At 39.8% G+C, this 26,508-nt stretch overlaps 1 protein-coding gene across 4 annotated transcripts in view; it reads right to left on the bottom strand.

The window, feature by feature from the left end:
* Positions 1-26,508, bottom strand: part of TIAM2 (TIAM Rac1 associated GEF 2) — a 115,911-nt gene that overhangs the window by 25,044 nt on the left and 64,359 nt on the right. For all 4 annotated transcript variants that reach the window (XM_065401211.1, XM_065401212.1, XM_065401213.1 and 1 more), the window contains one exon: positions 17,234-17,337. In XM_065401211.1, the coding sequence (XP_065257283.1) occupies positions 17,234-17,337 (104 nt within the window). The remainder of the gene's footprint in view (positions 1-17,233; positions 17,338-26,508) is intronic.

Here is a 26,508-nt window from a genome sequence, read left to right as displayed (position 1 = left end):
GTCGTTGCTCACACGCTGGTCCTATGCATTTTGCTTTAAGAAATGAGAATACAATTTTCCCTATATTTTGGCTACAATGTTCTATGTGAATAGGGAATATCTTAATAGACCCTTTAGAGCGATTTGTTCTGGGCAAAGATATAACATGCCAGTGCTTAATATTGCCAGATTCTCCCGTGAGTTTGGGCCCAAGCAGACATTAGCAGTAATGCTTATACTGTAACTTGTTTATGAGTCACGTCTGATTCTCAAAAACACTGAGTAAAATGTATTCAAGAAAAAAATACTCTGAGAACATCCTTTTTAACCGAACAAAGAATCCCCTTACTAGGGAGCTATGATTAACCTTTTGTATTTTCTTTCCTATTTGGCATTTATGCCCATGGCAGTCTGAAGCTGTGCCATTCCCTGCAGAGTAAAAATCTATGCAAAATTAATTGGAGAAAGAGCACATGACATCAATCAGAACTGGTTAAGCTCCAGCACAATTTCATGGCTGCCCTCTGACACACTGTGACTTGATAGCGTATGATACTGAATGTGTTCTGTGAGGTTAATTAGTGTTACCTTCTCGGTGTTGTTTATTTTACCATTTCTCATTTAAGCACCACGTGTACTCCAATGCCTGCTCTGCCAGCTAGCTGGCACTTGTTTGAAAAAAAGTGATTAACAGGAATGTTTTTGAGTAGGCTTAAAAAATTCTTTAACATAACATTTCGTTAGGAGGTTCTCTCTCTCTCTCTCTCTCTCTCACACACACACACACACACACACACACACACACACACACACACACACACACACACACACACACAGAAAATACATGAGTGTGAAACCTAAACAAAATTTTTATATATAAATACATATATAAAATGTAAACTAGCCCATCACTTGGTATACAGTATGAGACAGAGCATGATATGTACAGTGTCTGTTACTGATGTATATTTGCTTTGGTTTCAGAGTCGTGTACTCTTATAAAGAATGCCTGCATCTATGTGGAGGTAATTAATTCTTTGAATTTATTATCTGAAGGTGAATCATGTTGATTTATCATCATGAAGAAACAGAATGACACTTTACTACCATATTGACAGACAGAGAAAGTGACACACTTTAAACTTGAATCCTTATCTGTACCAGCCTGATGTACCAGTAGCTTATTATTTTCCAGGAATGAGACTGGATTAGCAACGCAGCTGGTCAACAGAAGAAAAGCAGTGGGATTCCAAGAAATGAACAGTCGCTTAAGGCCTTCTCTAGTATCAGCTCTTGTGGGAGAAGAAAACCCTAGGAGAAGCCCATAAAGTTTCCACTTGCTTTAAACGCTAGACAGGGGTAGACCCAGTTTTCATGATTTTTCTATTTAAAGTGCTTTTGATCTTCTTTCACCCACCCTATGAATGGAAAATGCTTTCCCCTCAAAGCCATTCTCAAGCACAGAAATCTGCAGGTTGTAGTTTCTTAAGGGACAGGTGACTGTCAAGGCAGAACCTTTTAGGGAACCACATTTCACTGGGAAGAAAATCATCTATAAACTCCCCAGGTGCTGTGCATATATAGACAGGATATACATTCTACTAAATCACTCATTTGGCTGAAAATCTGAAAAAACATCCGGAGTTTGGGAATTATTGAAAGTCAGCTGGTTGTCACTGGAAACTACCATACTGAGCTTTTCACTGCAGATATACTGAGGTTACTGATAATAGGTGGCACTGGAGGTGGGGTAAGAGACAAAATAAAATGAAAACATATATAGCAGAACTCTTGTACTGCTATAGCTCTAGTTATTGCAGATGGTCACTTATAATCGGCCAGTTTCAGGATTTTGTATCTTGTCCTCAAACTTAAAAAAAAAAAAAAGTGATGTCCAACAACAAAATAGAATTGTCTGTTCACTAACTAAAAGAAGTAGCTTAGTTTATGATAACGTAATTACCTTTCCAAGGCCATTTGTTCACGATGTGAAACAGACCCTTGCTGATACTGTTAAAATATCTCAATCATGTCTGAAAACCATCAGTTGTGCAAGCACCATAACTTTCTCTAATACATGGCTCCATGATACTTTGGATCAACTTGATTCACCTCAATGGTTGCAGAGAGGCCTAATACAAAGATTTTATAAGCAGATTTTTAGCCCATTCACAATCGATTTTATCCACTGATACGATACTTTATAACAATTCTTAATGAATACCAGGATATCATCTTTTGACACTATGGAGGGCCAAAACATCTCTGAAGTCCTTACCGCGAATAAGGGATAAGATTTCTCTAGATCAATACAGAAGAGCAGGTAAAGAATCTGTAGTGTCTTTTTAAAAGCACAGTGAGGTGTGACTAAGTGCACTGTGCTCAGGCAAACAAATACAACTCTAAAGTATCCTCCAAATATCACAGTATGAATTGAAAAGGTGCTATCTGGAAGTATTGTTTTGTTTAGGATTGTTTCAGTTTGAGATTATGCTTTTTAATTAAAATATTACTAGTAAAAAAGCGAAGTAGATTAAAGAGAAGCAAATCTCATAAGCGCTCAGGGCCTGATCTGCAACTAAGCATGTTCAGATTTACTTTTAGGGATGGAGCAGCATACCCAGTAAGTAGAGGATGAAACACAATGATAAGTATTTCGTATAATAGCCAGACACATTGAGCTGAGCTAAGGTTAACTCTGAAGTTCCAAGTCTCAAAAATTTTAATCAGAACTCTAATGCCATTAGTAAAAACATTGATTTGCTTTTCTTATGAAGAGTGTAAAATAACGTTGACAAGGGAAAGTAAGTTTTAATACTAACTTTATTTTAAAAAAACTGCTGAGCTATTTGCTGATCAAGTAGCATTCTGTGTGCTAATTAAATATCTAACACCCTTTTGTGACAATACAGCACGTCAGTATTTGAAATGTACAAAAGTTTGCATCCAGTGAACTGTTATGTAAGACACTTAGGCCTGCATTCTCAAGGTGCTCAGCACCTGCAGTTCCCACTGAATTCACAGGAGTTTTGCTCAACACCTCTGAAAATTAGGGACCTGATCCAATTTGTACTGAAGTCAAAGGCAAAACAGAAAATCATTGCAATGATGCAGGGTCCAGGCCTTTAACATATCATGCAAAATTTCAGATAGACAGACATCTAGACTGACATCCTGATTTAGAAAAAGTTGGCACCTCTCAGTCTATACTTAATAATGAAGTGTATATAATAACTTTCCCTGAATCCCTACTGTATTTTTATCCTATAACCTTATTAAAAAGATTGCCTTTCTCCTCCTTCCCTTTCTGCTTATTCTGATGCAGTCAGTCATTAACATATGCAATTTAAGGAGCAGCAGATTTCAGGCAGGGGGTTTGCATGCTTTTCTGTTGTTTATGTAGTGTCACAACTTTCTTAAAATCTATTTCCCCTGAGGGGTCCAGGGTTGCAGCCTCTGCTTCTCCTGCAGATAAAGGTGCAGTCCCAGATTATTTGTTAGAAAGCTCAGAAAGGGAACCAAATGTTAATATTTTAGTTATTTCCAAGTGGTAGTGAACCTTTGGTAAAACAAACAATTCCCTGCTGTGATCTGAATCATCATTTGATAGATACCCAGTTTGCATTGCAACGGACACACACAAAAATGCCATTACTTGGGTGCAACAAAAATAAAATAAATAAATAAATAAAACATTAAAAAAACACCTTGAAACACAGACTACTGTAATAAAGCTATTTATTGAGCAGACACCTCTCTAGAAATCTATTATTCAATTACTAGCTACAGTAATTTGATGTAGTGTTCACTTACGCTTTCACTCCTACTAAGAGCAATGACCAAACCATTCATCTGACGAAACATGCAGTCTCTAGTGCATGTATAATTGGTCACCTTCCTAACCTTGTTAAATAAATGTCCTTTTATGAAAACAGTTCCAGAACTTACTATAAAACAGTGGTTCTCAAACTTTTGCACTGGTGACCCCTTTCACATAGCAAGCCTCTGAGTGTGACCCCCCTTATAAATTAAAAATACATTTTTATATATTTAACACCATTATAAATGCTGGAGGAAAAGCAGGATTTGGGGTGGTGGCTGACAGCTTGCAACCCCTCATGGAATAACCCCATGACCCCCTGAGGGGTCCCAACCCCCAGTTTGAGAACCCCTGTTATAGAAAAAATCCTGTGCAAAGACCCATAAGTTGCTGCTGCCTGCTGCTGAGTTTTGTGAGCCCAAACTTAAATTCTTAGCTCTGGTTTTACTCCTCCTGAAGGCAGGCATTGTGGATTGCCACCATCAACTTCCCCAAGGAAAAGGCTTTTCTGAGCAAGGTAAGTGCCCTTAGATCTCACACTATTACACCTTTACTCTGAGCTCAACAACTGCAACATGCAAAAATACTCTGCAGTGATTATCCTTTGAGTTGATGAATGAAAACTTGAGATACTATTGGTGCTCAGCTTTAATTGGACTAAATACTGCACAGGAACGTAAACAGAATTCCTTGTGTACCTTCACTTTTAAAACACTTCCAACATCATGGAAAAAATGCCAAGTGCATTCAGATAATAGGATTATTATTTTTCTAAAGAAGCAGAGTGTTGTTGTAAATGGCAGCTCATGGTTTGAGAGAATATGGTTTTATGTAGACCAAATCTCCCCTGAGACATACCTGCTAGTAGAATGCTATGGCGCCAGTGAAATTTACCACTTAAACAAATACATCAGGTGCTGTAAGGAAATTAGCCAGATACCTAAAACACCCATGGGGTAGGGACTGCCCTGAAGGTCAATGTGATTTTACCAATAATGTCGATGCTCTGTCAAGTGTATTTGCCACTAAATGGTGTGGGTTACAAATGAGCTCTGAAATGGAAAAAGAAAGGAGCAGTTTGCTAGATGTTTTGTTTATATAACTGTGCTTGTCCTTTATTTGAACTTTCTAGTTTGATAAAAAACATTCTAAACTATGCTGCTCATTAATAAATTCATGCTCGAAAGGGCACTCTATGTCTCATGCTAATCAATTCACAAAAATATCCTGTTAGTAAATATATCACCGGCAAAACGTTATATGATATTATACCATTAGTAGAGGTGCTGGGCCAAAGAGCTACAAGACGAATAAACAAATCTTTAGTTAATTGGCTGTGCTCTACCAGTGGAATAAAAAGTTGTGACATCCTTCCCCAGTTTCCCTCTATTTATGAACACTTTTGGGGCCCACTGCTGTGAAGGCACTCAGCGCCACTGAGGAGATGCTCAGCATCTGGCAGGAGTGGGCCCTTAAACGCTACACTTTCCCCTCCCTATCCCAATATAGTACCCATGAACCTTCATTTTTAACCCAAACTATATGCCAAATATTGCCCTTGGATACATGCACACTGCTTCTACCTGCTTCAAGTGAATAATTTAGCTCTCTTAATTATTGCAACTTCCCTCCACCTCTTCTCAGTTTATTACTCCCAGTTGGTAGTTCAGCATTAACCATTTTGTAAGGCCCTGTTGCAGGGTGGCCGCCTGTCAACAAACCAATGACCATTTAATCCCTGACATACTATTAAGTACTCTTGAACATTTCGAGGGCATCTAGGTAGTACCCACCTCCTGTCCTGCTGATTGACCATGTCTGTCCTTAGATGATGGCAAGACATGAGGTGCACTGGAGTGCCAAAAGTGGGGAGATTCAAACAAAGGACACTATGTAGTGGTTACAATGATGGGGATGTTTTCAAAGGGTCGAGCAATGTTTCAACCCCCTTATCCACGGTAATGTCGATGGGATTTTAATGCTTTGAGAATCAAGCAAGCTATGTCTTCAGCATCACCTTCACTAAGGTGCAATTATATGGAAAGAGAGGGATTGTTCCGTCGTTTTTTTTCTGCATCAACACAAATGATGGCAATTAAAAAAATCTGTTTTCCCTCAGTGGATCAGTGTTAAAAAGAATTCCTCAATTCATACAGCATGATCGAAAACAGTGTGCTAAACTCTAGGTTCAGAAATATCTTTATTCTTGATTATAGAACAATGATGATTGCTTTAATTCCGTATTAGGAGGGTATTCTTTCCCAGACTTGCTAATTAAGTCTGGATTATTAGCTAGCCACATGCCAGTTAAATGATGTCACCAATTAACAGGTTTTTCAAAAAATGTATTCATTTCAAAAATTAAATGCAAGTGTTCTAGTAATATTTCCAGCTTCTTTCTAGGAGCTGGATATAGCAAAAAAAGTGAAAAATGACAAAACAAACCCTTAAATTATTTTTTCTTTTAGCAATGTGATAACCAGACAAGTTCTGTCCCCAACAAAATATCCACCATCAAAATCTACACATAAAATAATCAACCACCTTAGAAAAAGTTATTTTAAGATTAATAGAAATATGTTTGTTCCTTTTTGCTGTAAGTAACGTGCAGATTCCCTGTAGGGACAGATGTTTGCCATCTTTCATACCACTGACAGAAAGCTAGGTAGCTAGAAATGAACGTAAGACTGCCATGCCAAGCTGGGTCAGATCAGTGATTTACCTATTAACACTGTGTGTGTCTAACAGTGACTAGCGTCAGATGCTTCAGAGGAAGATGCAAGAAATCCCTGTAGTGGGCAATTATGGAATAATCTGCCTAACAGGGGAGTTTCTCCCTAAACAACCCCCCACCTTCCCCCACTCAGTTTGTTATTAGCATGTAGCTTGAATCACGAGGATTTATATCCCTTCTAAAATACACACACACACACACACACACACACACACACACTATTTTATATTATATAGTACAGAGGAACCTGGGAACTTTCATGCTATGGCAGTTCTATAAATGAGCACAGTGGCAGTGAGACACCTCATAATGAGTAGGCATTCTGGCTAGGGAAACCCTGGGATTCCATAGCAATCACATGCTAGGTATGAAGGGCTTTTCTTCCCCAGCATGCTGTCCCTAGGGAACTCCAGAGCTTCCCTGGATAGTATGCTAAGAATTATGGGACATCTTTGTTCCTGTGTCCATTTGCTAAGCCGCTGCTAAAGAATGCGTTTCCTCTTTCCCCCACCTTATTACATGAGGGTAGAGGGTGAATCCTGTTCCCCCTGAACATACTTTTGGATTAGAGGAGGCAGTGATCCATTATGGAGAGGGCAAGGGCTGGCTGCATTTGTAACATACACCTGAACCATTTGCGAACCTGGGTTGAAGTTTGCACATACAACATTAAACTGCACCCACCCTGAGTTAGGGTAGGTTTCAGGTTCTGTAATATGAACTGTTCACAAATCCCTAGGTATTAATATTTCAGGCTTGATTCACTTGCTCTACACATCTGCGCATAGGGTGTGAGGGATATGGTCTTTTATTTCTCAAGAATTAGATGGATAACGTGAACCATTATTTCTGATGGTCGACTTAAATATTTTCACTTTGCAGCAAATGTTTTAAAAATATCTTCAGATACTGTTACTTGTTCAAAGTTTAATTGACAAATTAAGAATTTTAATTCTAGACATTTTAAAAATCAATGATCACAATATTTGACATTAATTAACATTTCAGTTAAAATATCTTGAAGCATCACAAAATACTGAATTCTTTCTTCTAAATGTTCATACATACAAGAAACTTTTCTTAGTCGCTGAATGAGAAACTATGGTAACCACTGAGATTTTAAACACTTTCCAGTTATACTCCTTCTTTACAAAAATATCTTATCTTTGCCATTCATAGTCTTTAGAGACAGAGATGGTAACCCTTTATCCTTTCCCATTAAACGCACAGACTACAGATGAAACATTAAAAAGAAGCACTTATGGTGACAGCAAAAACCTGAGTTAAAATTTAAAAGACTGATCCAAAACCCACTGATTTCGATGGAATCAATGAAATCAAGCCCTATGTGAGGATGATGTGGTTTCCAAACAAAATAATCAGAAATTGATTGGAAGGAAATATCCTGCCTCCCTGCAATATTTACAAGGTATGGCGGTAGCCACATTCTGTTACTGGTAACACCAGTTAACATCATGGAAGCCTCCTGGGGTTGCACTGGAGCGACTGAGAACAGATTCTGTCCCATGTGCGGGAAGGGAGAGGGGGTAAGCTCTTCAAGCTATTGATTTCTGACTGTATAATTTTTAATCATCCTTCATCTTCCTTTTATATAGGTGCTGAAGTACTGATTTTCTTCTATGGTCAGCAGATTACTCTACCTTTTGAAAGTTCTCTAAGGACAATATTGTGACAACTGCATAAGTGGATGGATAGCTTGATGGGGTACACATACTCTCCCTGCCAGCATATGGCCTGCGAAAGGACCTATCATACTTGCAGTCCCTGCACAAAGAAGAATGAAGGGCTTGCTCACCTGATGTACCTCAGAGGAGATGGGATGGCTCAAGGAGGAGACACAGCCATAGCCTTATCAGCTATACCACACAGGTCTAAGGAGCACTTGGCCACTCATGTAGGGATTATGGCTCCCAGAAACTCGTTCCTTTCTCCAGCTCTCCATGTGGCTTTGCAGCTCTCTATCTGATATTATGTCCATTATGTCCCATGTCACAATTCAAAGAGACACACTGGGATGTGTTACTTGGCTGGAATGATTCTCTCTCTGGACTCTGACATCGTTGGTGCTGTGCCTGCATGCACTGCACAACAACTGTGCTTCCATCTCCAGTATTCAATTGCTATTAGGCTGTCCTTGCTGAGTGCATCAAGAGACATGGAAATGACAAAATTGTACTTAAATGCTTCTGCCTTACAAGCCAAAAATGTGCAGAATGTTATTGTCACTAGAACTGAGTGACATCTCATCCTTGAAGAATGAATCCAGTACTTTGTAGCTGGCAAAGAGAATTTAGCCCCCAGAGTCTAGCACAAACATTGCAGACTAGTGTTTGATGCACTATATTGGTGCTGCTATCGTGCTTCCTTTTTTTGTCCACATGTAAACCTGAGGGATTTTTCCCAGAGTAGCAGAGAGGAAAGATACATTTCAATGTGGCTCACCAATTTCCCTCACATGCAAACATCAGAAATAGATTTGTTTTCTTCCTTCGAGTTGTCTGCACCAATTTCAATAACACATTGTCAGTGTGTCTGGAGGACTGTTACTACTTCAAGCCAGAAAAACCAGCATGATAGCACACAGAAGGAGTCACAAGTTCGCACACTTGCTCACAAACACTTTTCTTCTTGGCATGCCTGAACAACTGGAAAATGAACTACAAATTCATCATCATGGTTCTTACTCATTTTGGTTGAATTGCATGATCAATGCTACACACAACCGACAGGAAATGTCTGGGATTTGCAGCAGATGTTGATACACTTCTAGAAAGTCCTTTACTAAGTAGTTCGTGCATATTGGAGGCCAAGTGTTAGGACCTTGTCTGGGTGTCAGACACAACTGCAGTCCTCCCTTGAACATGTGGGGCAAAATCCTTGCTCCACTGTAGTCAACAGCAAAACTTCCATTGACCTCAGTGGGGCCAGGATTTCACCCCTGGCTTACTAGAACTGCTAGCTGACCCCCAAAGTAGCAGAGTGGTGGCAGAGCCATGGCTCCAACTCCATTCTGCACCAGCCAGCAAAGCTGGTTGGGATCAGCACATGCTGTGCCATCTGGAAATGTAGTACAGTAGCTTTCCGAGTTCCCGGTGGGGCTGTGTACTGCTTTCAGTGCAGATCTATGGCTTCAAGGCACAACTGAACCAAGCAAAACCGATGATGATAGACACACTGTTTCCCCATGTCAGCTTGGCTTCTCGCAACACATCTTGATTCCATACTGGCATGATGCCCGGAAGAACGACACATGATTTCAAGAGAATTATGTTCACCGCTGTTTCCCCCCCCCCCCCAGTTAGAACAGAGTAAGGATATTAATTGCCAGTTGCTCCACCAGTTCTGGGGTCTTATCAATTACTAAAGAAAATAGTTCACCATACAAAAAATCCTGAATGTCTTATTGATGGTGATCAAAAGCTTCAGGCAGCTATTTCTCTTGCAATTAATGACATACTGGGCATGCATGCACTGCCTGGGCAATTGCAAAGCAGAGCTAATAAGAAGCTGTACCCATAAACAACATTTACTGGAACTGCCTCAATGCATAAAATGTGTGCCAGGGTGTGTGGGCAGCTAGTGGCTTCTTCCTTCTATTATTTCATTCCTCTAGACATACCCCTGTTGAAGCCTGGGTCAACTCGGTTTGATTTTCTTTCCCTTTGAATTAATGCCAATTGTTCATGTGTTCAGCAGAATGGGATTTGCCAGCCAGGAGTTTTACAATCTTTGCTGCACAAAACTGTCTCCCCCCACCTCGCTCGCCCTTTTCCCGTTTTTATTTTAAGATCAGTATTCTTCCGGGGACATTTTGGGGATGTCAAGATAAGAGTATTTACCCTGATCCATGAGCACTTCTGCTCTGGAAGTGAATCAGATGCCTGTATAATGTATGCACACTACCACACAGCCACATCCTGGATGAAATCAAAGGGCATATCTGTACTGATCACATGTATGTTTTATACACAACACGTTTTTTAAAAATTACTTTCCTTCTCTGACTGTTCTATTCAGCTTTTGGTGGAGGGAAAAATTGACAGTTACTAACATTTACCGATTAAAAACAAATCCTTCTATAGCTTATACACACAAATTCAATTAGTGGCCTCTGTCTGGTTTCTACTGAATAAGTGTCCTCAACAGCATAACTGGATGGCACCAGTTTATAAGTATTGGCAGCCACAGCAGAGAGGTCATCGTTTATTATGCCATAATGATCACCTGTACCTATGCATAGTAAATGTCTTTGTGGATAACATACTCATACACTAATTGTTGGAAAACAGGTTAATGTATGCACCATTCCCAATAGCCATGTGCCTTCTTTTAGATGGCAAAATGAATGCCGAAAGCATGAGAGTCATTACATGATTTTATTAATTTCCAGCTGAGGAAATTAATAAAATCACACCCCATTCTCCTGATGCTCCACAATTCCATGGCAACTACTGTGGTTGCCTCCAAAACAAACAACATACTCCATTTTAAAAACCGTGTTTATGGGGGAACTGGATGGGCCAGGAGATTGGCAATGGGGTTCAGAAGTCTTCATCTAGGTTTGAATCTGGGCTAAATGGACAGTGACAGAATTTTCACCATCTAAATACATTGTCTCTCTGAAAGAATTTGATGGTGTTAGTACTGTTCCGAGTGAAGAAGTTTCAACACCACGTGTAGGCAGTCTCAGTAGAGAGATAAGGGATTCCCTCCGCTGTGAAGAGTGTCCCTCCAGCACATGGCTGGGCCAGGTGAACAACAAGGGCTACAAAATGTCCAACACCACATGGATATGCAGCGAAATTTATAGAATGCAAAGTGACTTTTTATTATAGGTATAGCCATACTGAACCAATGGAAAATTAAACAAACCTTTCAACTGCTGACCCCAATGCAGGGTTTCCTTTTCTAATACAGGAAGTGACTATTTAAAAAGTTTTCAGGCATTCATTGGTAGCATCTTTTACACAAGTTTGTGTTGCTGCTGCCTGTGCTTTACCTATTCTGTAATAAATTAAGGATTTATGCCTCCAGGGCTATCCATCCAAACTTTGGAATTAGCACTAAATTCACTAGCAAAAGCCAGCCTTCTGACTTTTTAACGTGGTTTGGCCAAGCAATGGAAAGATGTATGAGAGGGTTGTGTGTGTGTGTCCATCCATATCCACACACCCATCTCTCTCCAAGTGCATATCTGTTGAAGAGATGGGTTGTGAGGATCACTGTTAAAAGGTAACAGTTTCACACAGCTCAAATTCTGCCTTTTAACATATCCCACTAAGGAGCCATATTTTCAAAGTGTCAGAGGTTTAGGACTGTGTGGACTTTGTGCAAGGAATCATATGTCTGATTGGTAAAGATGTTTACTGAGGTTACATGTACAAATTGTTTATTTGCATGTGTAAATGGTCAGATGTATTAGTGATCATTAGCATAGATATGCACAAAATTTACACACCCATTCAAGGTAACTGTATATGCAAATTAGATGCATAACTGCAGGCACATTTTGGATTGGTTTGGGACCAACAGAAAAAAAAAAAAAAAAAAGCTTGTTTTTGCCAAAGTTCGGAGTATTTGCAAATTGCATACTGAGCATGCACAGCAGGTGCGCACTTCTAGTCTTCTGATATTCTGAAAATATAGCTGTTGGGTTCCTCCCATGTGAAAGCACTAGGACAAACCTGGATTCTCAATGTATGGGGGCCAATAACTGTTGTCTCCTAACCTGTTTGGAAATGTGCAGGAAATTGCACACAGACAGAGTTAATGAAAATATCAACTGCTCATGATCAGTATGAAATTTGCAAGTTCTCTTATCTTTGGTAAATGACAAAAAAAAAAAAAATTTCAAACAGTCCTAAATGGGCATGCTTTTTTTTTTTCCCCTCAAACCTTCCAAACATTTGCCTGCCCATAATTTAATATGTCTGAAATGTTTCTTTCAAGTGGCTTAAGAACTACATCCATCAGGTTCTGAATAAATAAATACAATTTCAGCACCAGATGGACCATTTTGCAAAAGCTAAGAAGGCATTTGTAGTGTTTTTCTCCTAAAGAAAGTGAGAGCAGGGCAACTGCTCTGATCACGTTTCTTCTTTAGACAACTTATTTTGATCTGCCCTTTGAAAAGATACATCAAATAATTCATAATACTCGAGAACCTGAAATACCATTATCATTGATTTTTATTCAGCTAGTCAGGAACACAAAATAGGATCTTCTAAATATGCTCTATTTCATGTAACAGTTTTTGAAGAGGTTGGCATATATTACTCTGAATTATTGCATTCATTCCACTATTACAACAAAGTATCAACTATCTATTTTTTCTATAGATTTTGTAAATACAGGGAAATAACCATTCTTTTTATAAGAACTTTAATATTCAGCTTTGAACACACTGAAGTTATTTCAAATGTGTTGCATTATTAACTATTTTGCCAAGCTGGAGACATGCAACCAGTCTGATGACAAAATAGGTCTTTAAGAATGGTGACTAAAATCTACTGTAAATTAATCTTTTTTATTATTATCTGGTAAATCTCTGGTCTGAAAACATCTCTCTCCTACTCTCACAGACACACATCTAATATCAGAGAGAGAGAGAGAGAGAGAGAACGTTTACATTAAAGTATTTCCTTTTTTTGTTCAAATTTAATTTGTTTCGAGAAGCACTTTTCTCTGATAATGCTCAAAAGAATTAGAGCAGCTGAAAGCCAGATTACATTAGTCTTACAAGAAAGCCTTAGAGTAGGAGTGCCTTCTTTGGTAATATTATGTCTCTTTAAAATAAAATAAATAAAATTAAATAAATAAGTGTAATGCATTAAAAGAATCTACCAAAAATACACAGTAAAGATAGGCAAGTTAGCAATTGCACTGTTATATTTCCAGCTAATATAAACCATGGTTTACAGAAAACATTTTTCATAAATTATGACCTATGAATAAAAATAAAAGTAACTATACATAAGGCACTGAATTCAAAATGCAGCCTATGTTACTTTAATGTATGAAGGACTTGATCTTTGGCAATTATCAATATATCAGCATTTCAACGAACACCAGGAGCACAAGAAATTAGACCTCAGAGCGATTAAACACAACTAAATCTAACTGAATCAGCAATCGTGCTGCATCCCTAGATTTTTCAAGGTCTTCTATTCTTCTGTCAACAATACGCCTACATATTGCAGAAACAACAATTGCCAACGTTACATACCACTGCCACGTAAACAATATTTTAACACAGTTTGAAAATGTATTGACACGGAATGTGTTAAAAGTGTAACATTTATTGTAAAAAAAATAAAATAAAAGTGTGTGTATGGGGGTGGGGAGCAGTTATTAAGAAGGGTATAAACTGGGCATCTCAGAGAAAGGAAAACTGCCAAAACTACAGAATTGCCAAGAACGGATGGATTTAAGTGTCTACTTATTTTATATAATTTCTTAGAGCTTATCAAGAAGTTTCATTTTCTGTAACTAAGTAACTCTTTATCTTCCTGTTATCTCACGAATTAACTTTTAGACTGATGGACAGACATAAAACTATTTCAGTTCATTCATCTGTCTCCTGGACGAAAACAATGAATGAAAGATTGTTAGTGTCAATGTAGTACCCCTAGGACAAAAGATGTTCTTGCCCCAAATTAGTATGCACCTCTGAAATTCATTTGGATGCTCTCTTCAGTGCATTCTTCAGCAAAGATTATCCTTAAGGTCGTTACAGGAAAGAGGCTATATAATGGAAAATAAAAAACCCAAAAAGTACAAATATAAAATCTAATAAGCAAATATACAGATTTATATTAAGAGTTTAGCTTCGTTAAGATTGCTTTTTGTTTACTTACCTGTTTTAGGAAAAATTCAACCAAAGTTCAAAGGATTCTGCTTCCACAAAGCAAGCGATTACATCTACAGCTGTTGTCTGTTGGGAAATGAACATCTCTCTCTCTCACACACACCCACACCCCCCAATAAAATAACCCCAAACTGCCTGTTGTTCCAAGATATGTTCAGAACCACCTACCACCATCAATGTCTTCTTCACAATGCTGTACTTGCATATGTAGCCTCCTCTCACCCCCACACTTCTGTAACATTACATAATACTGAAATATCCCTACAACTGTACTTCCATACAAATGCATCAAACTAGCATACATAGATATGTGAGACAAAGAAAAAAACAAAACAAAAGCAGATACTATACCTTCGGAGGTTGCACTATTTTCTTCCACTAGCTTTTATTAGGAGTGCCTATTGTTTATATGGTGAACAGTCCTACATCAAAAACAGAAACCACTTCTTTTTGTTCCCAATCACCAAACATGCACAATGAGGCTACTTTCTAACTTGCTGTCTTTAAAAATCCTACATGTATTAGAAACATCGAGAGGGTCGTACAAAGAGCTGTGACAGTAATAGGTACCCTCCAACCGAAAGAAGGCAATCAATTAAAAACCATTTGCAGAAATTGTAGGGCTGTCAAAGACTCGTTTACAGCTGTGGTTCATCAAATCAAACTGCATCTGATTGCCAAGCCATTTTTTCCACTGCATCTAGAAAGCCAGGACACCCTCCGTTAACTCTTAAAAATAACGTTCGCATTACTGTATTCCAATCAAAGAGCCCAACTGCAATATGGTCTGGGAAATAACTTAACACATTATGCACCGGTATAACTGGTAGAGATTTTAGGAAAGAGAGTCACCAGGGAGCAAACCTGTCTGATCCCTTCCCGTTCTTTTGGAATTAGCAGTGGTACATAATTTAGAAGCTCACAGTAGCTTATCCCATCCAATAACTGCTATAAATGAATTGCGCTCTGTGTATCAGTATCCTGCTGAACTCTCTTTAATTTCCCATTTTCTGGCGTATTTTAAAAAGACATCAGGAATGATTTTGACAAACAAGTCTGTTCCTTTCCTGTTGGCAGCTAAACGTTTCTTACAAAGCAAAAGTACAAAAATGTCTTCCTTCAAGCAGACTGTGATCTGATTTGCATGCATCTCTGCACTATTCCAGAACCGTTGTTCTCCCTCCTCTCACACACACTCCTTGGGCAAGATTACAGCGGATGGGTATGCAAGGAGAAGTGGGAGAGGGGCACAAAGAGCCTCTCTGAGTAGAAGACTGCATCGGACTATCGGTGCCCAGGGCAAGAGCCTCGCCTCTCCTAGATAGGCATGAAGGCTGGATTCAGACAGCAGCATACAATAAATCTTCACAAAGGACATAGCAGTTGCTTTGATCCCCAAAGCACAATGTATCCCAATGCTCCTAGCAGGATAGTACACCTCCACATTGCCCCAAGTGAGGCAACAATGTGTTTTAAGGGGCAAATCCAGACCCAGGTTTCATGAACCTTGAGGGCTCAAGACTTAGTGGTGAGACCTCATCTGGAATACTGTGTGCAGTTCTGGTCTCCCATGTATAAGAAAGATTAATTCAAACTGGAACAGGTGCAGAGAAGGGTTACTAGGCCGGTGAGCCTTGCCAACATGCTCAGGGTTAGCTGATCGCCATATTTGGGGTCAGGAAGGAATTTTCCTCCAGAGCAGATTGGCAGAGGCCCTAGGGGTTTTTCGCCTTCCTCTGCAGCGTGGGGCACGGGTCACTTGCTGGAGGATTCTCTGCACCTTGAAGTCTTTAAACCATGATTTGAGGACTTTAATAGCTCAGACATAGGTTAGGGGATTGTTACAGGAGTGGGTGGGTGAGATTCCGTGGCCTGCGTTGTGCAGGAGGTCAGACTATACGATCATAATGGTCCCTTCTGACCTTAAAGTCTATGATTCTAAAAATCAGACCCCATGTATCCCTTTTGGCTGGGCAGCCAAAAAAAAAAAAAAAAAAAGGAGGCACTTAGAGGCACTTAGAACTAGTGGCCTCTTCTACAGTGGCTTAAGTAACTGTTGCTATGGTCACCTCAACCCTAAAAAGTCATAAAACTATTTGGAACAACAGCACAAAGAATAAGAATGCTAACAGACATTTAGAGAACAGCTAACTAACTTAGAAGGCATAGACGGTGCAGTGATTAGCATGCTAAGTTATCTTCTCTTGAGCCTTAGGGTATGTCTACACCCAGCCGCTAGTTCGGCGGCTGGCAACAAGTTCTGGGTTCGACTTATCGCGTCTTGTCTGGACGCGATAAGTCGAACCAGGAAGTGCTCGCCGTCGACTGCGGTACTCCAGCTAGATGAGAGGAGTACCGCGGAGTCGACGGGGGAGCCTGCCTGCCGCGTGTGGACCGAGGTAAGATCGAACTAAGGTACTTCGAACTTCAGCTACGTTATTCACGTAGCTGAAGTTGCGTACCTTAGTTTGATTTGGGGGGTGAGTGTAGACCAAGCCTTAGGCTCAAACCCCACCTTTAGGTGACTTGCAAAGAGGAATTTGGTGAACTCTGCCTTATTCCCATTTGTCCACATGGCAATACCATTAGAGATACAGCAGCTATGCCCCTGGGATGTTACAGGTCAAGGCTGGCCTCAAGCAAATACTATTAGTCCTTCAGGGTCATAAGCAATACATTCATTTACTAAGAAGAAGATATATAAATAAACTGGTATATAATCAACCCCCATTTTCTGCAAGCTGCAGAGTGTCATCTTAAAATGACCCCAATTTGTTTGTTTATTATAGCTACATCTAGGATATGCTCTTACCCTGAAAGGTGGGTCAGTCTTCTGCCTGTGTGGCACTTGGTCCAAAGTGCCATCAGTACTGCTCCTCTTCAGACCAGCGGTGACATCAGGCACATTGCTAAAATCTGCATTTAAAAAACAAAACAAAACACCACCACAGTTTAGAGAGTTACACATGATGAAAGGGAGAAGAATCAATTTGTTTTCATTTGTAAATGCTCTCTGCTCGTAGTCAGGTCATTTTGGGGGCGGGGATAACACAGTAGCTTTCCCTGTACATAACAACGAAAGAGGAAAAAAGAAATGGACAAACTTCAAAATGGAAGCTCTGCTTTTAAAAATGCAGCTGGGTAAGAAAGAACCATCTGAAGTAACATACATATTCAATCTACAAAAATAAATCTCTTAGTTCTTGCTAACGGCATGCTTCCTAAAGTAGACTCATCAGTCTACAATGCAGCAGTCTGTACCAGTTGATGGGGATGACCAGTCAAAATGATTAAATGTACAAAACCATTCTCTTTGGATGAACACGCCATTCTAGGACATGACTTGGTTTTAAATTCCTTAATGGGCCAAAAAGAGAATCTCATCTTAGAATAAGTATCAGAGGGGTAGCCGTGTTAGTCTGGATCTGTAAAAGCAGCAAAGAGTCCTGTGGCACCTTATAGACTAACAGACATATTGGAGCATGAGCTTTCGTGGGTGAATACCCATGCATCCGACGAAGTGGGTATTCACCCACGAAAGCTCATGCTCCAATACGTCTGTTAGTCTATGTGCCATAGGACTCTTTGATGATCTTAGAATAAGTAACTTCTCATGGCCTTTGGCTCCCTCAACATTTTAACCACTTGTGTTATGCTGAATGTATACATAGCATCTGTGGGAATACAAAACACACACCACGTATGGCCCTAATACTTGCTGGTCTACAGTAAGGGCTTGTCTACACTTAAAGGGTGGCAGCAACGCAGCTACACTGATGCAGCAGCAGCAGCACCACCACTATAGGCTTCAGAGAAAATCCCACTTAAACCCTTGGGCAGGCTTCCCTGTCAGCATAGGTACTTCACCTCTGCGAGAAGCAGTAGCTAGGTCGACAGGAGAAGCCCTCACGTTGACATGGTGCCATCTACATCAGGAGTTAGGTCGGTATAAGTGTCACTCAGGGGTGTGAAAAATCCACACCCCAGAGCGACGTAGTTATACTGACATAAATTGCTAGTGTAGACCAAGCCTTAAGCAGGGAAGCAACTAAAACATCCCTATATGCACACCAGACTGGAGGGGAATTCTGCATGGGTGGGGCCAGATGCCTTTGCAGGATCAGGGCCTCTGCTAATTACCTGCTGAGGGGAGGGACTGTCCCCTTAATTGCTGTATAAAATGCTCATTATACTAATTGCTGCTGTACAGAAACGGTAAATAGAATACCTCAGGCAAATAATAAAGGAAGAAAGAACTATAAAAAAATTAAGTAAGATAAAATTAAATGAGAGACAGCTAAAATTAACAGAACAAATACATAGGCAAGGATCAAAACTCCCACCAAAAAATACAGGAAAAGACAAGGAAAATAGAGCAGTCAGGCATGAAGTAGAAACATAAATCCCATGAAACAGTTCACATGGCACTGTTGTAGCCGGCATCGCAAGATTAATGCATCTGGCATGTAAATATCTTGCGATGCTGGCTACAACAGTGCCATGCGAACACCTGTTCTCACTTTCAGGTGACATCGTAAATACGAAGCAGTCAGCAGTATCTCCCGTAAATGTAAACAAACTTGTTTGTCTTAGCAATTGGATGAACAAGAAGTAGGACTGAGTGGACTTGTAGGATCTAAAGTTTTTAATTGTTTTGTTTTTGAATGGAGTTATATAACCAAAAAAAAAAAATCTACATTTGTAAGTTACACTTTCACGATAAAGAGATTGCATTACAGTACCTGTATGAGGTTAATTGAAAAATTCTATTTCTTTTGTTTATCATTTTTACAGTGCAAATATTTGTAATAAAAATAATAATATAAAGTGAGCACAGTATACTTTGTATTCTGTGTTGTAATAAAAACCAATATATTTGAAAATGTAGAAAAACATCCAAAATATATAATAAATTTCAATTTATATTCTATTGTTTAACAGTGCGATTAATCATAATTAATTTTTTTAATCGCAGGTAATTTTTTTGAGTTAATCACGTGAGTTAACTACGATTAATCAACAGCCCTAGTTACAATAAAGTTTAAGGGAAGGAGCCCATTTTGAGAATATTACATCCAGCTAAAAGTTGGATACCATACAAACACTGGAAAGGAAGGATATGGCCTGCCAACTGGTCTGGAATTTGTATCCTCTTATTTCTTCCTTTTGTGATGAAAGCAAAACATCCTTTGATTGTGCTCCTGTGTGCCATCAGAACTGGTCCCAAAAGTCAGATAAGCAGTAAGAACAGTCACATGGCTAAAAGCCGCACACCCCTCTCCCTCCTGACCCCCAAAATAAAAGAAAATTCTCTTTCAGAATGTCACATTTACAGATGAGAAGAGTTTTAATATTCAAGCTATCTCCACTTGCAGAAACTTTTTCTGCATCAAATGGAACCTGAAGTCAACAATGAAACACAAACTATACAACCTAAAATGTGTACTGAGCAGCTCTCAGCACCCATAATTACCAACAACTCCAATGGGAGCTATGGGTGCTCAGCACATCTTGGGATTTGGCCCAATGTGCACAAATGTTTTGATAAGCTCCCTTCCTAATTACATTACTTATGCTATGTTTTGTCAAACTGGCAGGCAGATACATGACTCACCATCATTCAAGAGAAATGATAATGTAACCACCACTAGAATTGAAAAGAAAATATGCTTCCTAAGTCAGCTATTTACTGTTAATTATTCAATTAAAGCAGGGCAGATATTGACTATCCCATCTGTGCACTGAGAAAGGCAAATACATGTGGAGTGTCCAAGAATACCACACATGTAAGGAAATCTCAGTCCTTGCATCTCTGCAGTTATACACGCACAAGTCAATATGGAAGTTATTCAAAAGATTGTGAATTAAAATACAATGGAAACGTATCCCATGCAGACATCTGAGGCAGCAACATTCTTATGCTACATTCCTAGTCAGGAAACCAAAGGAAATCAACTTGAATATGTCAACATCAGCCATCCGGCAAGCGACTTCATTTACCACAAAGAAACCATCAACCAATGCAGCAAATGTCACGAATCTCCTTTGTCCATTTAATTAACAAAGAAGTCTTAATTGCATTCCAGTCAGTGCTTTTTTTACCAATTCATCCTCCCACTGCAAGTTATCAAGGGAAGCAAGTAGTAACAGGGAACCTTGTCTCTAACTATCAGCCTGTTAGAATCTTTTTTCACAACACTTCACGTCTTGTTATATTTTAATTTTTCTGACCAATTTGAAAAATTGGTAACACTCATTGTCAGCACATCAAGTATTACCAAACGTCAAGAATCTTGTAGCTGGGGAAGCCTCCCCCTATCCCAAGGGGAAAATAGAAGGCGGCGTATTTCAACCTGCCACTCTATTATAGACAACAGCCAAATGGTGAAAAACTTCAACAAACTCCATATAAAAAAGAACAGATGGCACAGCAAAATTAGATGTACCCAGTCTGACTCTCCGAAGAGGCTCAGAGTGCTGTGGAGACAGCATGCTCAGCTTTGGGGAGTGGGAGAGGTTCTCTGCATCGCTTCACACTAGCCTTCTGTCAGGTTAAGAAGCAGTCCTGATAGACTTCAAAGGCAGTCCTGGCAAGAATGTGGTGACTGCAATGAAAAATGCCTCAGTAATGGAGGGTGTAAATAGGAGAAATGGGGGTGTTTGGAAGGGAGGGCTGCAGAAGACTCCTTCCCAGGGAAAAGGAGTAGATAGAACAGTCTTCATCAAACTTGGTACAAGGTTAACAAGCTCTTACGCTCTTAAAAATAAATGATAAAATACTTAAAAGATTTTTAAAGGAAATTATTTAACTCTTCAAACACTCTTGAACAATAATCATCATTTTCAGTGCTTTCTGCTAATAGATTTTGTAGCTAAGCAAATTTTGGTCCCCCTTCTCCTCTTATATCTCCTCTCCAACAAGAATCCAGTCTTCCTCCCTGCTGGTGGAAGGGGAGGTAAAGAACAAGCAAACAAAAATACATACACCTACCCCTAAACAAACCCTCATCTACTGTGGAAGGGAGAAGAGCAGAAGACTCATGAAACAGACTGGGAACCTCACCATGAAGACTTGATTTATCTGAGGAGCACTTAGACCAGGGGTTCTCAACCTATTTACCATTGTGGGCCTCAGATGTAGCTCTCTCTGTGTTATGTAGGCCACATCCGCACAATATATATACACAACCTAAATGGCCCTGAGGATGTCAGGTGTGCTGATCAGGTCGCAAGTGGCCCAGGGGCTGCGGTTGAGAACCACTGACTTAGACACTATGGTGACAGGTGCTATGGAAAACCCTAAGATAGTCTGCTTGTTTGTACTGAAGCCTTTCATCACTTGCGCATTACTTAGGACTAAAGAAGTTAAAAAACTTACTGAGACCAAAGGGCCTGATTGTCCTCTTTCACTGATTTTACATGGGTGTAACTAACGCTGGAGTTACTCTGATTTGTACTGGAATGAGAAGAAAATGGATGCTTTAGACAAGTTAGAAAAGTTTACAAGTGACAGATAGAACCAACTGTGATGGACTCAGTCTAGTTCCTCCATGGCAGATAGCCAGATCTCATTAACTAGTTGTAGTGTGATAGGCTGTTTGCAGAAATATATTTGTTGCCTCATGAAATGCTACTATGCTTGCTCATTTGAATCCAGTCCAGTTCTATAGTACCTGAAGAAAATTTGGTGGCCTATCTAAAATGAGATGGTGGTCCCAGTCCAGTTCCTAGCAGACCAAGTAAAATCATTATCACAGTTGGTACTAATTTGCACCAGTCAGTGGTAGTCTCAGCAGAGAAGTCAAGGTGCGAACAGGCATGGGGACTGAAACATCCACTCACCCTTACAGATGATGGCTTAGATCTTTGGCTGTAGTACACAATACAACTCATGAGGGGACTAGGAGTACAAAGAGAGTCATTGTGCTTCCCTGACTTTGGGCTAGCTGGGTGACCAGCCAGTTCCTCGGCATAAATTAGAGCAGCCCATGAGCTGCTTAAAGTTACACTGGCTGCCAGGAGACCCAAGCTACTGATACAGTAGCCTGGAATCTGCAGAAAGCATGGGCATCCCAACCATGCTTTGGCCCCATCCCACACTCTCAGCAGAGAGGGTGAAAGAAGAGTGGTGTAATAATTACTACATGAGCTCTATTGCACTACAGGATCCCCGGGGTGATGGGATCATGGACAGTAACACATCCCTATGGCCAGATACTGCTGCTAGCACAAAGCAAAAGAGCTGCACTGCACCAGAGTATCTGAGCTGGTTTCTAGGAGACACATGAGACACGGTAGGGCAATATGTCTACATAATGGCATTGTTTAGAGGCACAGAATAGATAAACTTGCTGTAACCACATTTCAGCTAATTTTTATTTGCAACTTGGCAAAATTATTATATTGTAATATATATTAAGAATTAGTAGCCCAAGTCTGTTGTGCAGGAAACAATCAATTCAATGAGTTTCTTGAATGATTGTGCATCCTTTAGACACTACTTGTAACACAGCCAAATATTTAGCATAGGATTCGTTCCTTCTCTGTGGCCTGATCTATGACACAGACTTTCCATAACATGGAAATTAGAAACTGCTTTTGTGTAAAGACACTAATTCAGGCATATGAAAAGCAGCTTTTTTTGTTTTGTTTTGTTGTTATTCTCAAGAATGGCCAGTTATGAAAGCCTGCAGTTCCTCTTATTCGTCTAGCAAATGTTACTGCCAAGAGAAAGGCAAGGTTCCAGAAGCCTGGAAAGAATGTTTCCAAAGTCTCTGGTAAAAGTCATTGTATGGCCTTAGCCAAATCTCAGGAAGGTGTAAAGCCGTGGTGGTCTTAGTGCCTCAATATCTACTGAAATATCAGGGAGTGGTAGATGAAGCATTCCACCATAGCTTGGAGAGCAGAAATATCAATGTGGTGAACTCTAACAATGCTCCCTTGGACAGCAGAATTCATAACTTCAAATTAAATAGTTCAGCCTGGCAGATAACTGCATCGTATTCTACTGAAAAGTAAAACTATTTCATATTTTCAACAGTAGATACTATTTTGCAATAAAATTACAAGAACTTAAGAGAGCATATTTACTTTTGATTAAAGCATGTATCTTCTTATCCTCCTTCCTTCCAAATTATAACCCTGTCACATACCTGAATCTGCATTTAAATGGAAGGATGCGCGAAGGTGTTGTTCGATCCAGAAAAATGTCTTATAGAGTAATTTACTAGAGAAACTTTTTAGTTTTCTTAAAGAAGATATTTGAGTTTAACAAATATTCACTAAAATACTTAGCTCTGATGCAAGCAAAACTCACTAAAATTAATGAGTTTTATCTACATCAGGCCTGAAGAATAAAGCCTTTAACTTCTTTGGTCAGGGCCGGCTCCAGGCACCACCCCAGCAAGCAGGTGCTTGGGGCGGCCAACAGAGAGGGGCGGCACGTCCGGCTCTTCGGCGGCTGGTCCCTCACTCCCTCTCGGAGCGAAGGACCAGCCGCCAAATTCTGAAGCAGCGGCAGTAGAGCCGAAGTGCCGCAGATCGCGATCACTGCTTTTTTTTTTTTTTTTTTTTTGCTGCTGCTTGGGGCGGCAAAAACCCTGGAGCCGGCCCTGTCCTTGGTCCATATCATTTTCCCGGTTATCTTCATGAAGAGGGCATTTTGCATGGTTTCGCCCATCCTGCCTACAGTCAGTCATCTCTACATCATACTGCCTAGGGGACAGAGAGCCTTCTATGAAAATTGTGATTGCAGCTGGGAAGGGGTGGGAAAGAGAAGGCAAGGATCTGGGGGAGGCAAAGCACACCTGTGGAAAATTCAGCAGACAGCTAAGCCGTAGCCCTCCTCTATGCTGGGAAATCCCCTTGCAGGAGGGAGATGTCCAGAAACTGTAATGATTGGGGAATTCTCGGTAATGAGGTTTCAATGGAGCTTTGCTGCAACAGAATCAGACAGGAGGCAGACGGCCCCAGTGGTTTACACAGAAGCACAGAGCTTCCATCTGGATGCCACTCAAATCTTTTGTCAACCCCAAGGGATCCACTGAGTTTGGGAGCAGAATCTGTGGGAGTCATGTCTGTTTGTGGGCAGAGATGGGGCACATCCTGTTCCCTGAAGGAAAGATCTCCTGCTGAGGTGGTCCTCTCCTACAGAAGAGAGGGTGATCAGGTTCTTTGTGAAGTCAAGCCAGATAGAAAAATTGCATAACCTGCAACACAAGTAGTTATGAACTAAATGGAGAGAGAAGGGGAAGCCTAGATTCCCCTAGAAAACTGAACATTAAAGATATTACTTCAACCCAAGTCATTATCCTTATTTCCATATGAAGAATTCTTACTCTGAGTGATAGCTGCTCATGATGTAAACTAACAACTTTGAGAAGAGATTTAAAACACAGTTCAGACAAGGCACCTCCTGAACAGGTTTCTAACTTGGAGCCAAATCCTGAGAGTCTTTGGGCTCTCTCTTGACTTCAAGATAAGTTGCAGGAGCTCAGCAAAAACTTAACAATTCTCAGGTATGAGGAGAACAAGTTATAAAAACACAATAGGTAAGTCATTTAATTAACCCAGTTACTTTGCAACTAAGTTTTTCACTGTTCTTTGGATTGGAGTTTCTTAAAGTATAGTCTGGAGAATTATTATAAATGTATGAGTTGTACTAGCCAAAATAACTTTCAAAGCAGATAAAAAATTACAGAAGCCAAAATAAAGATGGTTAGATGAGAAGGTTCACAATGTCAAAAACTAAACTCAACATGGGATGTTACATTTTTCAAGAGATAATAAATCAGTTCAGTTAATTCCAGGTTTTCTTACAACCTTTTTACAAATGCAAAATTTTATCCTAGGTCTACAATTATGTGGGCAAGTGAGTATGTTAACAGCAAGGAATGATGGATTCTTAAATGTAGATCCTTATTAATCTCCTATCAAGTTTATCTGCTAATAGAATTATAGAACTGCTCACATTAGTTCAACAAAAACAATTGTAAGCAGAATTCAGAAATTAGACAGATTACTTAATTATCAAAGTATTGTCAATTCAGTCCAAAATTATCTTGCCAAGGTGATACTCACAGCCAAGCTTTGCCACTTATACATGCACAAAACTATCAACACATTACACGCAGAACATAATACGCAAATAATAATCTTGAAGATATTCTAATTTCTCTGGAATTTCAATTCAGTAGGCTCTCATGTTACTTTAACCAAAGATTCAAAGAGTGGCAAACCTGTAGCTTACAAGCCAATTCAAAGATTCTTCCTCCTTTTGTCTAACAAGCTGTCTGTTCTGTTGACCACAATATCTGTGTGGTTTCTGGGTTGAACTCTGAAACAGTCAGCGTTTCTCACGGCTAACTTTTGCTGTGGGGAAGCCCAGTCCCCTGATACAAACAGCACTAGGCTTAGTTAGTGTAATGAGTTTCTCCACCCTCAACTACTCATTAAGCTGGCATACCTTCTAGACAACTAAAATTAAACTTGTTAGTGTAACAAGTGCATGTAAGAGATTTTAGTCATTCAGCGGGTTTTAAGTCAGGAACATACTTTCTGAGACGCATTTAGCCTCGCATAACAAAACTGTCAGCTGGGTAAACACTACATGTATAAAAGTCATTCTCTACTTATCAGCTGGAGCTGGCATGAAGGCAAGTTCTCTAGCTCAACTTCACAGTTGCAATGACTGGTTACTCAAAATAGAAAGTTCATTCAGGTAATTCACTCCAGGTGTTATGACAGCTATATTCCTATTCTCTTTCCAGATTTCACAGTTGTTTCCCTAGATAGGCGTTTAAAAGAAAGAGTTCACGGGCTGTTTGTTAGCGACAAGACTTTAGCTATTACCAAACAGAGGGTGCTCTTGCAGGCCGGACGGTGAAAGTCCTGCTCACAGTCTCTCTCATTCAGACGTTTTGGCTTCAGGAAGCAACAAGTTGAACATGTTGGGTATTTTATATATTTTCTATTGGTGGCGTGGCCTGGTTCCTCTTCTTGGCAAAGCTAGTAAGGACGAATCAGAAAGTAACTGAGGCTTCTTCTGATGAAGATTTGAAAGGCTTAAAAGAGACACAGCTTGTATCC

This window comes from Emys orbicularis, chromosome 3 (assembly GCF_028017835.1).
Source record: "Emys orbicularis isolate rEmyOrb1 chromosome 3, rEmyOrb1.hap1, whole genome shotgun sequence".
NCBI classification, from domain to species: domain Eukaryota; kingdom Metazoa; phylum Chordata; order Testudines; family Emydidae; genus Emys; species Emys orbicularis.
The sequence above is the reverse complement of the archived record's forward strand: the minus strand, read 5'-3'. Positions and strand labels throughout refer to the sequence as shown.